Genomic DNA, 17331 nt, shown 5'->3' with positions numbered 1-17331 from the left:
TCAACTGACATTTGTTGTTATTCAGATGGCTACTTATTTATGAAGAAATGCATACTTGTTGTTTGGACCTCACCACCTAATAATCAGACTGTTTGGTATTTCTTTTGACCTTGGGGCTCCATGGACTAAGAAAGCCTGGAGATCTTTTCCATAAATGTTTATTCATTCAGCAGCAACAGTAATACAAGAAGAAATATTTGTGGGCTATATAGCTCAAATATTGGTGTATGAAAATATGGATGTCTACTGTGCTAGTAGTGTTCTGTGGTTTTCATGGAGGACATTGAAAAGGGAAGAAAGAAATTTTACAGCAGTTTTATTATTCCATGAAGGTATATTGGGGTTCCCTGGTGGCTCAGTGGTAAAGAATCCACCTGCCAATGCAGGAGACAGGGGTTCGATCCCTGGGTCAGGAAAACCCCCTGGAGAAAGAAATGGCCACCCACTCCAGTATTCTTGCCTGGGAAATCCCATGGACACAGGACCCTTGTGAGCTACAGTCCATGGGGTTGCAAAAGAGTCAAACATGACTGAGCAACTAAACAATAACATAAAGATATATTATTCTAAATCTGTATCTTAGCCATCTTCCCTGGTGGCTCAGATGGTAAAGCATCTGCCTACAATGCAGGAGACCCAGGTTTGATCCCTGGGTTGGGAAGATCTCCTGGAGAAGGAAATGGCAACCCATTCCAGTACTCTTGCCTGGAAAACCCCATGGACGGAAGAGCGTTGTAGGCTATAGTCCATGGGGTCGCAAAGAGTCAGACACGACTGAGCGACTCTACTTTCAAAGTTGAAGAAAGTGAGGAGATTTTAAATAATTTTACATGTTTCTTTGTTCTTTGAGTTCTTTATGTCTGTTTGATAAATATATGAAAACATGTCCTATGGTATGATTGAGTATGTTTTTGAAAACTGTTAGTAATAGCAAGAGGTTTAACTTATTTATGCAGTTCTTTGACTATTATTAGGATCAATTTGTGTTTCTCTCTGTGGGCTTCTTCTGCTTTGGTGAAGATGGGCGGGCCATAGAGTTATTAATAAAATTGATTATTTTCACTTCCTTTATTTAAAATTAAATACACCTAACAAAACCCTAATAGCAAAAGTGGGACTTAACATTTTGCTGTGTAATATAGGTTGCATCTTTTCTTTTAAATGGTCATATTTATTAAGTGAGAAGTTCAAAGTTGTGGTTGATTTACTCACCTTTCCAAGCACACTGGTAAAATGAAAGGCTTTCATGGTTGCTAACTACTTTATTCCTAAATCTTGTTGTGCAGTATTCCGATACTCTGAAAAAGATGGATCCTGATCACTTGGTAGCACTGGTGACAGAAGTTATTCCCAATTATTCCTGCTTAGTTTTTTGTCCCACTAAGAAGAACTGTGAAAACGTAGCAGAAATGATATGCAAAAGCTTAAGCAAGTATGTTAATCTTCTAAAAATATTCTGTTTCATTTTTATCATGATCTACATACCTGTATTCTGTTTATTTAACAAGCACTGATTACTTTTTGCAGACATTATGCTAAGTTATTATACTAGTTTCTAAAGGTCCTGGCCTTCAGGGAAAAAAGCTGAACTGTGAAATTCACAGATATGAAATGGCCAGAGAAAAATTCTAAGGCTACGTGTAAGAGAATGCTGACTAATACAACAGCTTGGCTCCACAGTGAGTCCCTTGAAACCTTTTTAAAACCTCAGTGCCCAAGCTACCTCCAAGACAAATCAGAATATTTGGGAGTGGGACCCAGGTACTACTATTTTGTAAAGCTTCTAAGCAAGTCCAACATACAGCCAAGGTCAACCACTGGCCTGTGTCATCAGAGGAGTAATCAATAATCATTGTAGGGATGAAGGCCTATGTGATCAGTGTTATAGTCGCTCAGTTGTGTCTGACTCTTTGCAACCCCATGGTCTGTCCGTGGAATTCAAGCAAGAATACTAGAATGGATTGCCATTCCCTTCTCCAGGGGATCTTCCCAACCCAGAGATCAAACTCGGGTCTCCTGCATTGCAGGCAGATTCTTTACCATCTGAGCTACCAGGGAAGCCCCATGTGATCGGAGGACTAATCAATAATCACTGTAGGGATGAAGGCCTATGTGATCAGAGGACTTATCAGTATAGGGATTAATCGTATCGTTAGCTTACTTAACTTTCTCTGTAATTAAATACTGTTGCCTTTGTTTTCTTAGTAAGCTTCACACTTGGATTGTGTGGACATTGGAATTGAATTTGCTAAATAGTAAAGAAATGTACTGCTTTGTAATTGTATAGTATTTTAGCATTGACTCTGTTATAGAGATAAGTATAAAATGACCTTAAGTATGAACAGTTTTAGTTTTTTCTGTACCTTTTTGTCCCATGTGTTGTTTTAACATATTTTTCGGACTTCTTATGGGCCCCTGAGCCAGTGCTATGTGATTATGCACAGATCAGTACCCTGGATTCTAACCCAGCCCTCCTCCACTTGCCCCCACAATCCTACTGTTGTGGATTGGCCTAATACAGAGTTAAACTCATTGGCTAGCACAAATATGCCGATGTTTGGGATAAAGTCAAGGAGTGTTTCCCATTTCAGTAACAGAGTCTGACTTTAAAATGATGATATAGGAAACCTGAGGAAATTAAATTATCATTGAAGGATGCTCAGTGAGTCATTTGTTTTCTTAGAATAAGGTAATATAGTCCCGACTAAGTGATGTGGAAATTTAGAGACAGACTTTTGACTGTGTGAAATGAGACTGATTGTTGGTCAAGTTATACCCTTGACTTATTTTGCTTTTTGGAGATAGTAGTTTATTTAGGTCATAAATGTTGATGTTTAATATTGACATACTTAAAAATTTGGTTCCCTGGAACCTTTAGTTAGTGAATTGTAACGGACCCTTGATACTTTTGTAAAGAGATAGGACTTAACTCTTTCTGAAGGAAAATTTCCTCTAAAATACATTTTCCATATTACTTGCTGCTTTCTTAAGGTAAATGTCCTGAGTATACTCAGCAGAGGCCACAGGACTGGAAAAGGCCAGTTTTCATTCCAATCCCAAAAAAGGGCAGTGCTGAAGAATGTTCAAACTACTGCACATTGCACTCATTTCACATGCTAGCAAAATAATGCTCAAAATCCTTAGAAAATTCCAGAAAAATACCTACTTCTGCTTCATTGACTACACTAAAGCCTTTGACTGTGTAGATCACAACAAACTGGGGGAAATTCTTAAGGAGATGGGAATACCAGACTACCTTACCTGCCTCCTGAGAAATCTGTATGCACATCAAGAAGCAACAGTTACAACTGGGCATGGAACAATGGACTGGTTTGAAATTGGGAAAGAAGTACATTAAGGCTGTATATTTTCACCTTGCTTATTTAATGTCTATGCAGAGTACATCATGAGAAACGCTGGGCTGGAGGAAGCACAAGCTGGAATCAAGATTGCCAGGAGAAATATCAATAACCTCAGATATGCAGATGACACCACCCTTATGGCAGAAAGTGAAGAGGAAAAGAGCCTCTTGATGAAGGTGAAAGAGGAGAGTGAAAAAGCTAGCTTAAAACTCAACATTTAAAAAATGAAGATCATGGCATCCAGTCCCATCACTTCATGGCAAATAAATGGGGAAACAATGGAAACAGTGACAGACTTTATTTTCTTGGGCTCCAGAATCACTGTGGATGATGACTGCAGCCATGAAATGAAAAGATACTCCTTGGAAGAAATGCAGTGATAAATCTAGACAGCATATTAAAAAGCAGAGAAATTACTTTGCCTACAAAGGACCATATAATGCTGTGGTTTTTCCAGTAGTCATGTATGGATGTGAGCTGGACCATTAAGAAGGCTAAGCGCCGAAGAATTGATGCATTTGAACTATGGTGCTGGAGAAGACTCTTGAGATTCTCTTGGACTGCAAGGAGATCACACCAGTCAATCCTAAAGAAAATCAACTCGGAACATTCATTGGAAGGACTGATGCTGAAGCTGAAGCTCCAATACTTCGGCCACCTGATCTGAAGAGCCAACTCATTGGAAAAGACCCTGATGCTGGGAAAGATTGAAAACAAGAGGAGAAGGGGACAACAAAGGATGAGATGGTTGGATGGCATCTCTGACTCAATGGACGTGAGTTGGAACAAGCTCTGGGAGTTGGTGAAGGACAGGGAAGCCTGGCGTTCTGCAGTCCATGGAGTCGCAAAGTCAGACACGACTGAACAACTGAACAACATACAATAAAATAGTTTAGCTCCCATCTTGGTGGCTGTTAACTAAAATGTTGTCATATTTAAAGCATACTTTTTTCTGTTTTTCTGTAATTTGTACATAGATGAATATAATCTAGGGCTAAATGGTTTCTGATCTCAGTAGTATCTTCGAAAGATAATTTCTTGAAAGTCATGGAATATCAGCCCTTATCTTAATTATTTGCTTCCTAATCATAACTTTCACAGGAAGCAGGTACAGTACAATCTCCTAGAATATGCTTATTTTGTGTGTTTAAGTACAAAGACTGAAGCAGAGTTTTCCCCAAGTGATTGTCTCAACCTCAAGGAAAATTATCTTTTTTATGGCTGTTAGTGCTTTGGACTTCTAAGTCGAGAATGTCTTTTAAACACTATTTCCTGACAATGGCCAAAGCTCTGATTGTATCACTTTTCCTAAAAATCTCCCTAATAGTGATACCACAGTGCTTCTTAGCTTAGATTCATGCTAAAATCTGACCCAATTTACTCTTTCATCCTTATTTCTTCTACTCTTTATCCAGCCTGCACATCATCCAGACTGACTTCTTGTCTTCTTTTATTCATTTACTTCTGGCTGTGCTGGGCCTTCGTTGCTGCGCACAGGCTTCCTCTAGTTGCAGCGAGCAGGAGCTGCTCTTGGTTGTGGTGCTCAGGCTTGTCATTGCAGTGGCTCCTCTTGTTGCAGACCTTGGGCTCTAAAGCTCAGTAGTTGTGGCGTACAGGCTTAGTTGCTCCACAGCATATGGAATCTTCCCTAACCAGGGATTGAACCCATGGCCCTTGCGTTGGCAGGCAGATTCTTAACCACAGGACCACCAGGGACGTCCCTACTTGTCTTCTTTGTTTATGCTTTGAGCCACCCATTTCCATGCCTGCGATCATGCTTTACGTTCTGCCAATAATGTACTTCCCCACCCCCTCACGGTGAAAGAGTTAACTTAGGCAGGTTGATAAAGAGTCCAAGCCTAAGGCCACTTTAAGGAGGAGGTCAGCATTCTTTCTTTTTCCCATTTTTTTGACGTAGGCAAGTAGTCCTTGTAGGCAGCAGTATCTCTTGTTCAAGGACATGCCTGTTTTTGAGCTTTGGATGTATGTTGTGAGAGACGGTCTGGGTAAAAACTTCCACAGCCTTGAGCTCTGGGTTAACCTGTTCCTTCTGGCTAATCTCATGTTGATGTCATCCCAGGGTGTATGTTATGGGAAAGGTTCTGGGCAAAATTCTCAAAGCCTTGAAGTTTTTTTTAATCTATTCTCAGCAGCTAGGTGAGTAGTGTATAAGGCCCCACTTAAATCAGTGAGGCGGGTACTCTATTACCTTCTTCTGATGTCTTTGTCAGAAGCTTTTTCTGTCACTCACTTTAAATAAAATCTACACAAAGCTCCAAGTGACTGAGACTGTCTTTGGTCCCGGAGTTAAATCTTCTCCCTCGGAGATGACGAATCTGGCAGTACTGTTCACCACTTAGCTATCAACTGCCTCCTCTAAACTGTTCTTCAGGACCCAGCTCACATTTCAACTTCCCCCCACAAAACCCTTCTCCATAGATTCATGTCTTATCTGGTAATTTACAAATAATGTCTCCCTTCTCTTAAAGTATAGGGTAATTGTCCTTAAGACTTAATTCCTTGAGAAGAATTTGTTCCTTTCAGGACCTCAAACTCTGACTGGAAAATAGTAACATAAAGTCTGTAGCTCCCTACCCAGCTGTCACTTCTGGTTCTTGCACTGTTGACTCGCGACCACTTTCTGCCCCATTCTTCATTGTCTCCTTGCCACCCATTTCTCAGCTTCTTATGAAATTACTGGACTTGTGCATTTAGCACCAGCCAGAGCTCTCTGTGCTTTCCATGAAGCTTGCTGCAACAGTGCAGAGCTGCCTGTATTATATTTATATCTTAGACAATATTTTTGGGGTTTCCCAGGTGGCGCTAGTGGTGAAGAACACAGCTGCCAAAGCAGGAGACATAAAAGAACACAGGTTCGATCCCTGGGTAGGGAAGATCCCCTGGAGGAGATGACAACACACCCAAGTATCCAAGTATCCACCCGAAAATCCCATGGGCAGAGGAGACTGGCGGGCTACGGTCCATAGGGTCACAAAGAGTTGGACACGACTGAAGTGACTTAGCACGCACACAGGCTATATTTGTGTGCTACTGGTATTTTGAAGTTGCTATACAGTCAGTTAGTAGTTAGTTGTACTTAGTCTTTCCTTTTTTTCTTTTCTAGAAAGGAATTGAGAAAAATAGATGCTTCTAGGTAAGGAGGCATTGTAGGATATTACTGAGGCTTCTCAAGTGCTAATATTTAGACTGTTTTACGCATAATTCTTATGCTTTAATAATATATATAATTTTTATCTTCAGAGAAGAAAATTTATGACAAAGCAGTTCATCTTCACTGAAGATGTATTTTCTTGTGAAAAAAAAAATTGTAATTTCTAGAGCAGGTGTTTAAACCCAGCATTCATGAAGTTATAGGAAGTACAGGATTGAACCTCAGGAAGTACACAAACCCTCTGAAATTATATGCAAAGTGTTGTATTAATGTGAATATCTGTTTTTTCCCTTAGTTTTAAGCAGATTTTCACAGGACTTTGTGATCCCCAAATAGGCTGAGAGAAACTGCCTGTTAATGAAATCAGAATTCGAATTCTAAGAACGTTTTATGTACTTACGTCAGTAAAAGTAACACGATTTTAAAAGGAGAATGTTTACATGTAGGTACTAAAATTAAAATGCTCTGATCAAAGGTTCTAACAGATCTTTTCCCTAGGGATTATCTGAAGCACAAAGAGAAAGAAAAACAGGAGGTGATTATGAACTTGAAGAATGTCAGCGGTGGTAACCTGTGTCGTGTGTTAAAGCGCACCATCCCGTTTGGAGTTGCTTATCACCATAGTGGCTTAACCAGTGATGAAAGGAAGCTCTTGGAGGAGGCCTACTCCACAGGGGTCCTCTGCCTGTTCACCTGCACATCCACCCTCGCAGCAGGTGTTAACCTACCAGCGAGAAGGTAAGATACAAGTCATTGTCGGTCAGACTCCAAACTTTTCAGTTCCCAGCTTGCCAACAGGGTTTTTGGGTTTGTTTGTTTGTTTGTTTTATTCTTTCTCAGTAATGAATGAGGATTTATCAAATGTTTCTTCAGCTTTTGCTGAGTTGATTGTTTGGTTTATTTCCTTTAATATCTTAATGAAAAATGGCATTAGTAGATCTCTCTCTCTCTTTTTTTAAATGTATATTTGGCTGTGTCTGGTCTTAGTTGCCCCTCATGGCCTCTTTGGTGCAGCACGTGGGCTCCTCTCTAGTTGTGAGCAGGTTTAGTTGCCCCACGGCAGGCGGGATCTTAGTTCTCCAGCCAGGGATCGAACCTGTGTCCCCTGCATTGGAAGACAGATTCTTAGCCACTGGACCGCCAGGGAAATCCCTTAGTAGATCTCTTGCTAGTATTATTCCTTCTTTCTTTAGTCCTCTCCCTATCTGGTTTTGATATTAGGGTTTATTATTCTAGTGATGTAGAAACAGTTGGCAAGCTTTCGACCATTTGTTTTTAATCTGAAAGAGTTTATTTAACGTAGAGATTTCCTGGACACCTTAGAGAACTCATCTATGAAGACTTTTGAGTCTATTAATAGTATCTTTTTTTTTGTTCAGAGTAGATCCTTGTTTACCTTTTTAGTTATTACCAAAGCTGTAGGCCTGTGCAGTTGATTTCCACTCTTAGTTATTGATGATGCTAAAATTTGTGACTTTTTTTTTTTTTTTCAAATAAATGGTCAATTTTTATAAATCATCCAAGGGCTTTGAACTATATATTTTATGTTGGGTATGCACTTTTATGTATCTCAATGAGATCGCAGTTAGTCATGTTATCAGCTCCTCTGTTTTCTCTGTGATTCTTTGATCTATCAGTTCCAGAGACATCTGTTAGTTTTCCACTGTAATTATGGAGTTACCAACTTCTTCTCTTTAACATTTTTACAGTTGTTTGCTTTGTAGTTTGTTTCACAACTATTTAGGTATATAAAAGTTTACTCCAAATATCCTATGGCTGAATTACACCTTTTATCAATAGAATAAGTCCTTGTTTTCCTCAGAATGACTTTATTTTAAACACTAGAACTATATATATATATATATATATATTTTTTTTTTTTTTTTGCCAACTATATCTTTTTCTGTTCTTTTGTTTTCAAACTGTCACTTAGGAAGTTTTCCATTTTTTCAAACAATTGTTGAAATAAAAAAGGAAGTTACATATTTTATTTCTCTTGTGAGCAATGGTTACTCTTAAAAATTTAACAGTGGTAATCAAATGTGTTTTTCTATGATTTTATAATTGATAACTGTATCCTCTGCTCAACATTACAAGAGTCTTAGCATTTGTATATGTTTTCTACTCTGTCTTATGTATTGTTGCAGTTACCTAAAATGTTAGGTCTGTATTTTTAATTTTCTCTCATTTTTTAAAAAAATTATTTATCTTTAATTGAAGGACAGTTGCTTTACAGTGTTGTGTTGGTTTCTACCAAACAACTTCTCTCATCTTATAATCAATAACTATTTAAACTTACCAATAAATCACACCCTGTGTGGGTTTTTTGTTTTGTTTTGCCTACCACTGCCCCTTGTATCAAACATCTTCCTTCTGTGATCCATTTTTTATTTTGCCATCCTTGGGTAATTCTTTTTAGATGATGCATTGGAAATAAAAATTTTTGAACCTTTGCATAGTTGAAGCTATCTTTAGTTTAGCCTCACATTTGAACACCTCACAGAGAACAGAATTCTAGGTTCAGTGTTTTCCCTTAGGAGCCTTTGTAGTATTCTTCTATGTCTTTAAGGAACTAGTGGTGGACATTTTCGTTTTTACATAGGCTTGCTGTTTCTCCCTCTCCAGAAGCTTGTAGGCTTTTCTCTTTAATCTCAGTTCAGTTCAGTTGCTCAGTCGTGTCCGACTCTGCGACCCCATGAACCGCAACACGCCAGGCCTCCCTGTCCATCACCAACTCCTGGAGTCCACCCAAACCCATGTCCATTGAATTGGTGATGCCATCCAACCATCTCATCCTCTGTCATCCCCCTTTCCTCCTGCCCTTAATCTTTCCCAGCTTCAGGGTCTTTTCAAATGAGTCAGCTGTTCACATCAGGTGGCCAAATTATTGGAGTTTCAGCTTCAACATCAGTCCTCCAGTGAACACCCAGGACTGATCTCCTTTAGGATGGACTGGTTAGATCTCCTTACAGTCCAAGGAACTCTCAAGAGTCTTCTCCAACACCACAGTTCAAAAGCACCCATTCTTTGGCACTCAGCTTTCTTTATAGTCCAACTCTCACATCCATACATGACCACTGGAAAAACCATAGCCTTGAGTAGACGGACCTTTGTTGGTAAAGTAATGTCTCTGCTTTTTAATATGCTATCTAGGTTGGTCATAACTTTCCTTCCAAGGAATAAGCGTCTTTTAATTTCATGGCTGCAATCACCATCTGCAGTGATTTTGGAGCCCCCCAAAATAAAGTCAGCCACTGTTTCCACTGTTTCCCTGTCTATTTGCCATGAAGTGATGGGACTGGATGCCATGATCTTAGTTTTCTGAATGTTGAGCTTTAAGCCAACTTTTTCACTCTCCTCTTTCACTTTCTTCAAGAGGCTCTTTAGTTCTTCACTTTCTGCCATAAGGGTGGTATCATCTGCATATCTGAGGTTATTGATATTTCTCCCGGGAATCTTGATTCCAGCTTGTGCTTCCTCCAACCCAGCGTTTCTCATGATGTATTCTGCATATAAGTTAAATAAGCAGGGTGAGAATATACAGCCTTGATGTACTCCTTTACCTCAACATTTTGTAATGTGTTTGCTCAGTTGCATCCAATTCTTTACAACCACATGGACTATAGCCTACCAGACTCCTCTATCCTTGGGATTTCCCAGGCAAGGATACCAGAGTGGGTTGTCATTTCCTACTCCAGGGAATCTTCCTAACTCAGGGATTAACCCACATCTCTTGTGTCTCCTGCCTTGGCAGGCAGATTCTTTACCACTGGACCACAAAAGAAGTCCCTAGATACTTCTGATTCATAGGGCTTAGCCATTGGGTACATGTTCAGTCTAAAGTTTTATGCCTTTCTTCATCTTAGAGTAATTATTTTCAGTTATTTCTTGTATTATTTCTTTTCTTCCATTTTCTCTTTCTCTGCTTTTATAACTTTAGTTAGATAATTAAATTGGTCATTCATTTCTCATAACTTTTCTTACACGTTTTTCAGTCTATATGAGTTATGTAACTCCTTTACTTTTTATATTACAAAATCAGTTTTTAATTATATCCCACTAACTATATTCATTCATTATTCAGTTCTTCAGTTGAGTTGTTTAAATGAATTAATTTTTTATTTCTAAGAACTCTTTTCTTTTATTGTTCTTTCTTTATAGTACTCTGTTCTTCTATAAATACAGTACCCTTCAAAATTTTCTGTGCATACTAATTCAATTTTTTAAAGTTCTTTTCTGTTCCCTGTATTATCTGTCTCTGTCAGATGTATATTCTGTATGTTCTCATTGTTTTTCTTCTGTGTCATTTGTTTTCTTCATGTATTAGATAATCTTGTCTGTCCATTGAGATTTATAAATAAAGGAGTTGGTTGAATAGTTTAGGAAAATAGCACAGATTTTCTCTTACCTTTGAACAGGAAAGCTGGCTATAGACTTCTGTATACATAAATAGGATTGAAATCACCATGTTGTAGGTCGAAAACAGTTGAAATCTGCAGTTTTATGTAGTTGACAATACAAATTCATAAATAAATACGCATATGTTAGTGGCCTGTTGGAGAAGGAAATGGCAACCCACTCCAGTGCTCTTGCCTGGAGAATCCCAGGGACAGGGGAGCCTGGTGGGCTGCCGTCTATGGGGTTGCACAGAGTCGGACATGACTGAAGTGACTTAGCAGCAGCAGTGGCCTGTGGTCAGATTTTTCATTTATGGGGTATCAAATCAAAAACCTTTTGAGAGCATTGCTATAGTGGATTGATCATAAGCTTTGCAGCTAAGCAGACTTAAACTCACATTATGGTTCTGTTAATTACTAATCTTGTTGGTTTTTATAAGCTACTTATCTGTGCTTCAGTCAACCACTTTGTAAAGGAAAATTAAAGTACATAAGAATATTATCACCACAAGTTTTGTAAGATTACAGATAATGTACATAAAGAACCTAGAACATCATAACATAGATTACTGGTAAATAGTAGTTATGTATTACTTTGAGTTAATATGTCACTAAACTGAATGTCATATAAAAATAATGAAATGAAGAGTTTAAAAATAGATGCTAATGGTATAGATCTAATACCACTTTTAATTAATTTTATCAATTCCATAGAGTTATATTAAGAGCACCCTATGTTGCTAAGGAATTTTTAAAGAGGAATCAGTATAAGCAGATGATTGGCAGAGCTGGCCGTGCTGGAATAGATTCTGTTGGGGAGAGTATCCTTATATTGCAAGAAAAAGACAAGCAACAGGTAATGATCTGGTTGTTAGTTGGTGGTTTTGTTGTCTTTTCTCAGCCTTTAATTTCACCCTTTGATATCATCTTTTAAAAATTAATTATTAATATTCCTTTGAATAATGTTTCCTTCTCTGTGATTAAGCATTAGAAAGAGTAGCTTGAATAGTTCTGTATTTCAATGAAAAGTATTTTCCCTGTCTTCTTCCATTTTCGTGTGGATGCCTGCTAAATTCTTATTTTTCTGTCTCTGTGTTTTTTCTCTCCCAATCTCCACAAGATCTATGCAAATTATAAAATTGTATATGGAACACAATTTATTTTTTATAATAATGTGAAACATAGTATTGCTTTAACTCTTGTAGGTATTGGAGTTAATAAGCAAACCATTGGAAAACTGCTATAGCCATCTTGTTCAGGAATTCACCAAGGGAATCCAAACTTTGTTTCTTTCTTTGATTGGTTTGAAGGTATTTTTTTTTAATATTTTTATATCTTATTGCTATTATTTGAGACAGTGGCAGTTGAAAAGTTTTGAAAACTGTAAAGAAAGTTGAAAAAAATGTTCACTTCTATATAATGTGAAAAAGAGCAGTCTGTGACATGATAAATCTGAATCTGGATTTATATGTGGATTTTTAATCCTTTGAATTGTATGGAACAAATAATAACTGGGCATCCATTACAAGTAAGAGACTTTGGTGGATACTGTGGGGGATAAAGGAGCCTTAGAAGCATGGGTCCTGATGTCAGATAATCCAGCATCTCTGCCTTGGTAAGAAAAGATCCCCTGTAAGTCCTCTGACCATAATAAACATTTGTGAAGTCAGTATAGCCTTTATCAGGCAGAAAGTTAAAAAAAAAAAAAGTTGGGTGGGGCACAATGGGAAAACACTCTTTTCCCTAAGATTAGAAATTGACTCTTTTTTCAGGTTATTCTTGAGTAAAACCTCTTTTTTAGGCTTATTCTCTTGCCCAAGGTCCCTCAGTCCCAAACTGGTAAAGCCAGGGTTTGAATTCAGCTTTATCTAACTATAAACGAGGAGTCTTAATCTATCATATAGCCTACCTTTATTATCCCAGATTGGTGTAAGTGAAAGTTCAAAAGGTAATTGATAAGTAAAAGATATCATGAGACCCTTTTGATTGCCTTGCAGATGAATGGTGTAATATTTTATCCCCTGGCATAAGAGCCAAAGGCTACAGAAAAGAATTAGTCCTGAGTATTGAAGGAGATAGAGGTTTTAGATGAACAGAGGGAAGGAATAAGCCGTTCCAGGTACTTAAATTGAAAGATGAGAAACCTTAAGATGATGTGGAATATAGACTGGATATTGTAGCTATAGAGGAAGGCTGAAGATAACCTAAGAGTAGAAAGTTGGGTGGAAAAAGTTGGGCCAGACTGTGTGCCATAGTTGGAGAGGGTGGGAGAGAGTGCTTAAATACTAGACTGAAGACTTGTAACACAGTCACGTATCAGTGGAGAAATCGTCAAGGTGTTTTGTGGTGATTTAGAGCAAGGGCTCCCATGTCACACATACCTGTGTCCCAGCCACAGCTCTGGTCTCTTGTTACCCTGTGTAAATTACTCTCACTTAAAACTCACCGAAAACTATAAAACGCTGCTGAGAGAAATTAAAGAAGACCTAAAGAGAGTCTTCTCTAAAGACCTAAAGACCTAAACGGAGAGAGTCTTCATGAATTGGAGCGCTCACTTTTGTTCAGATGTTACTTCTTCCCACATTGGTCTATAAATTCTGTGCAATCCCAATCAAAATCTCAACAGGTTTTGCTTTTTTTTTTCTTTTTTTTTAAGAAATTATAGATCAATACTGAAAATTATTTGGAAATGCCTTAGGGTAGGCAAAGATTTCTTATAAGGAAAGCAAAAAACATAAATCATGAAAGAAGAAAATCAATTGACCTCATATTTTTATAATTCTCTTCAAAAGATGCTACTTAAGCAGTGAAAAGGCAGGAAGAAAATATACATCTGACAAATACGTGTATGTCATGAGTTAGAACTCCATGCAAGGCAATGGAATTGAGGCTTCACTTGAGACCAGTGCACTCAGGTACAGGAATCCTGGGGGAGCCGACTTAGCCACAAGGGTGTGGTTTTATGGGCCTGCGATGCCAGATGCATAGGGCTCAACAGTTTCAGTAAAATTCTGTGTTAACAATTGAAGTACAGCAGCAAGAAGACCAGGCAGAGTCAGCTCAGAAGATTAGCCGGTAGGCAACTGTTGTTCCAGACCTGCCCTTACAAGGCTTCTGAGCCCTGTGCTGAGAAGAACAGGCCATCAGGGTTCTTCCTGCACATTGAGGTAAGGCTTCACCACAGGGCCCTAGTTGTGGAAGAAGGCTGGAATTACAGACAGGGTGGAGAGGCAGAAAAATCTTTGGAGTTAGAATTGAAGAAGTCAAGTGCTCCAGACAGAAACAACCAGTGGGATAGGGGTGAGAGGCGAGAAGGGCAGGGTGAGGTCAAGAGGCAGGAGGGTAGAGGTGGGCATCCGTGGGGACACTAGGTTTTGGTGGGAGAGATGGAAACTCCAGGAATTAGAACATAACACTTGTTGCGCCCTTGGACGCAGGGAGCCTCTGGTGATCATTTCTCACAACTGTGTTTCAGACACCCTGCTAGACCCTTGGTATGTTTTTATCTCTGATCTTTGTGTACCTTTGAATGAAATAATGTAGTTCTGCTTTCACACAAAATAGAATCCGAGGCAAAAAGAGGCCACACAGGCTGCTTGCACACTCTTTTCCAGGTGCTGAGGTCCTGCCTAGATCCCTGTGATGGCCGCCCAGCTGGTCTCCTGGCATCAGCTGTGCCCTGCCTTCCCACACCCCCTCCATATTATTCTTCAATAGATCGATCTTCTCCAAATATAAATCCCTTTCTGTCTAAAGTTTGTTAGTGGTTGTCCCCCACTGCTGTTAGGATTGAGTCCAGATCCCTTATCACGGTCTTGTTAAGTCGCTGAGTCATGTCCAACTTGTTGGCAACCCCATGGGCTGTAGCCCACGAAGCTCCTCTATCCATGGAATTCTCCAGGCAAGAATACTGGAGTGGGTTGCCATTTCCTTTTCCAGGGGATCTTCCCGACTCAGGGATCGGATCCTCATCTCCTGCATGGGCAGGCAGATTCTTTACTGGCGAGCCACTTGGGAAGCCCTTATCACGAAGCCTGGCGTCCTGCAGTCCATGGGGTCACAAAGAGTCGGACATGACCGAGCAACTGAACAACAGCAGCACTGTGTAGATTTGGCCTCTGCCTCTCTCTGCATCCTTATCATCTCTCAACACACTCTTACACTCTGCACGCCAGACACACTGCCCTTCTGTTTTCATTTCATGTTCTATGCCCTTCCTACCGCAGTGGTCTGCAAGCCTGGGACTCATTCATCTCAGCGCTCCGTCTCACCCACTCCTACTCCACCGTCAAGACTTCCACTTCACCACCACTTCCTTGGGGAAGCCTTCCTTTACCCCCGAGTGCAGTCAGTCTCTTGGATGCTATTTATAGAAACACCCTTCTTTCCTTTAGTAGCACCCATCAGTTTGTAGTTGTATTCTTGTTAGTGACTTTCTTTGGCTGATAACTTTACCCCCCCGGAATGAAGCCCTGGGACAGGTCCACGTTTATGCTCCTGTATCACCTAATCCCGGTGACTAGCATAGTGCCTGGCATGTGGTTGGCATTCGGTAAATACTTGAATTATGGTCTCGCTTTGGAGTTGGTCATGGCTGCATTTGCAGGTTGGGGCAACAGTGGAGAACCCAGCTTTGAGAAGCCAGAGATAGAAGCTGTCCCAGTGGGTTAAAATCACTATGTCTAAAAGTTTTTACAGAGGGATACAAAGATAACGTGATGGTAGCTAGAAGGATCAAGTAAAGGGGTTGGTTGGTTTGTTTACCCCCAGTGTTAACTATACTCAGTTAAAAAACAGTATAGAAACTAAGTATGTTGATAATCTGTAAACTGAGTATCAGTTCTTGAATATCTTAAAAGTGCAGTTTTAGCCTGAATGAATATTATGTTAAGGATGGACTTTTATTAAAAGGAGAAAAAGCAATAGGAAATGTCCCTGCTCCATAATATTTTTTGTTACCCTTTATATTGGTTTACTGTGAAATTACTACTTAAGTTTTCCCACTGAAATATCATCGGAATTGAAATAGAGAGAAATATGCTCATTGATTGACTATATTTTAGTATAACATGCTGATTTCATTAAAATTGGCTAATGTAAGTTATGCACACTCAGAGTCAGCTCTATGTCTGAATACCTCCATTGCTATTATAAGTTTTAAACAGTGAGCTGGGGGAGAAAAAAACGGCAGCAAAAGAACAAGGAAAGGAGATGGGGATGAGAGAGACAAAAAGAGGTAGAAAACTGCTGTTTATTTTCAGGTAAAATGTCAGGGAGAGTATTGCTGGATCCTGCTTTAGTGGAGACTTTCAGTTGTGTTTTCCATATGTGTTTTTTTAAATACAATTTTTAGAGCTAAAGAATATTTTCACCTGTGGCTGGAAGGGGACGGAGGGAGGATTTCTGAAGGAGGCCAAGTGGGAATTAGTGATAACTAGTAGGGAGTGAGCAGAGGGCACAGCTTTGGAGATACTGTGAAAAATTACTCAAAAACCTAAGGAGTTTTTGAATCAGAAATGTGTAGATGTCTTCATTAAGAGTATAAATATGATAACTGTATTCTCCCTTCAATTGTTTTTTCTTGTCATTTTAAAATATTATTATAAAAGTACCTTTATGCAACTATGTAGATTTTATATTGATTTTTTATTTGAATAGCTTTGAGGTATGGAAATGAGTCCTCATGTTGATGAATTATTCATTCAAAATGATGCCTTGAATTAGAGAAGCTGCTGTAATGGTATCCTGAATTGTTTCAGATTGCAACAAACCTGGATGACATATATCGTTTTATGAGTGGTACATTTTTTGGTGTTCAGCAAAAGGTTTTGTTGAAAGAAAAAAGTCTCTGGGAAATAACTATGGAATCACTTAGATACTTGACAGAAAAAGGACTTCTACAAAAAGATACTATTTATGGGTCTGAAGAAGAGTTCCAAAGTAATTTTCATATCACAAAGTTGGGACGAGCTTCTTTTAAGGGTAAGAGCTTACCTGAATCTGACTATGAATCTGAGGAAATGCATCAGAAAAAATAGAAATTTTCTGTAACTCTAAATTAGATTTGTAATTTCATATTAATAATAATAATCTTATCTTACAAACTGTTAAACTACTTCAATTTTTAAAAGTTGAAAAATGTTTTGAATTGCAAGTAATTTAGAACACAGTAGAAATACATGGAGGAAAAGATGATCCTCCCTTCTTTATGCTCGCCTCCCCCAGCAATCATACAAATCATACAAATACAAGATTTGTAATCATACAAATCTTAATATCCCACCAAGAATAGCAATAGCAATTTATAGAAATTTTCTGTAAATTTCATAACAATTTGATATATATTCTTCTAAATATTTTGTGTATGTATATTTATGTTTGTGTTACCTGTATGTATGCA

At 38.8% G+C, this 17331-nt stretch overlaps 1 protein-coding gene and 1 non-coding gene across 2 annotated transcripts in view; both read left to right on the top strand.

The window, feature by feature from the left end:
• Window positions 1-17331, top strand: part of HELQ (helicase, POLQ like) — a 40813-nt gene that overhangs the window by 11430 nt on the left and 12052 nt on the right. The window contains exons 8-12 of the mRNA XM_052642197.1: window positions 1287-1432; window positions 7033-7272; window positions 11646-11787; window positions 12137-12241; window positions 16691-16913. Coding sequence (XP_052498157.1) covers window positions 1287-1432; window positions 7033-7272; window positions 11646-11787; window positions 12137-12241; window positions 16691-16913 — 856 coding nt within the window. The remainder of the gene's footprint in view (window positions 1-1286; window positions 1433-7032; window positions 7273-11645; window positions 11788-12136; window positions 12242-16690; window positions 16914-17331) is intronic.
• On the top strand, window positions 590-661 carry TRNAC-ACA (transfer RNA cysteine (anticodon ACA)). Its single transcript has one exon. It is a non-coding gene; the product is annotated as a tRNA-Cys (tRNA).

Source organism: Budorcas taxicolor, chromosome 6, assembly GCF_023091745.1.
Source record: "Budorcas taxicolor isolate Tak-1 chromosome 6, Takin1.1, whole genome shotgun sequence".
Taxonomy (NCBI): Eukaryota; Metazoa; Chordata; class Mammalia; order Artiodactyla; family Bovidae; genus Budorcas; species Budorcas taxicolor.
Note: the sequence above shows the minus strand (reverse complement) of the source record. Positions and strands in the feature narration are given on the sequence as shown.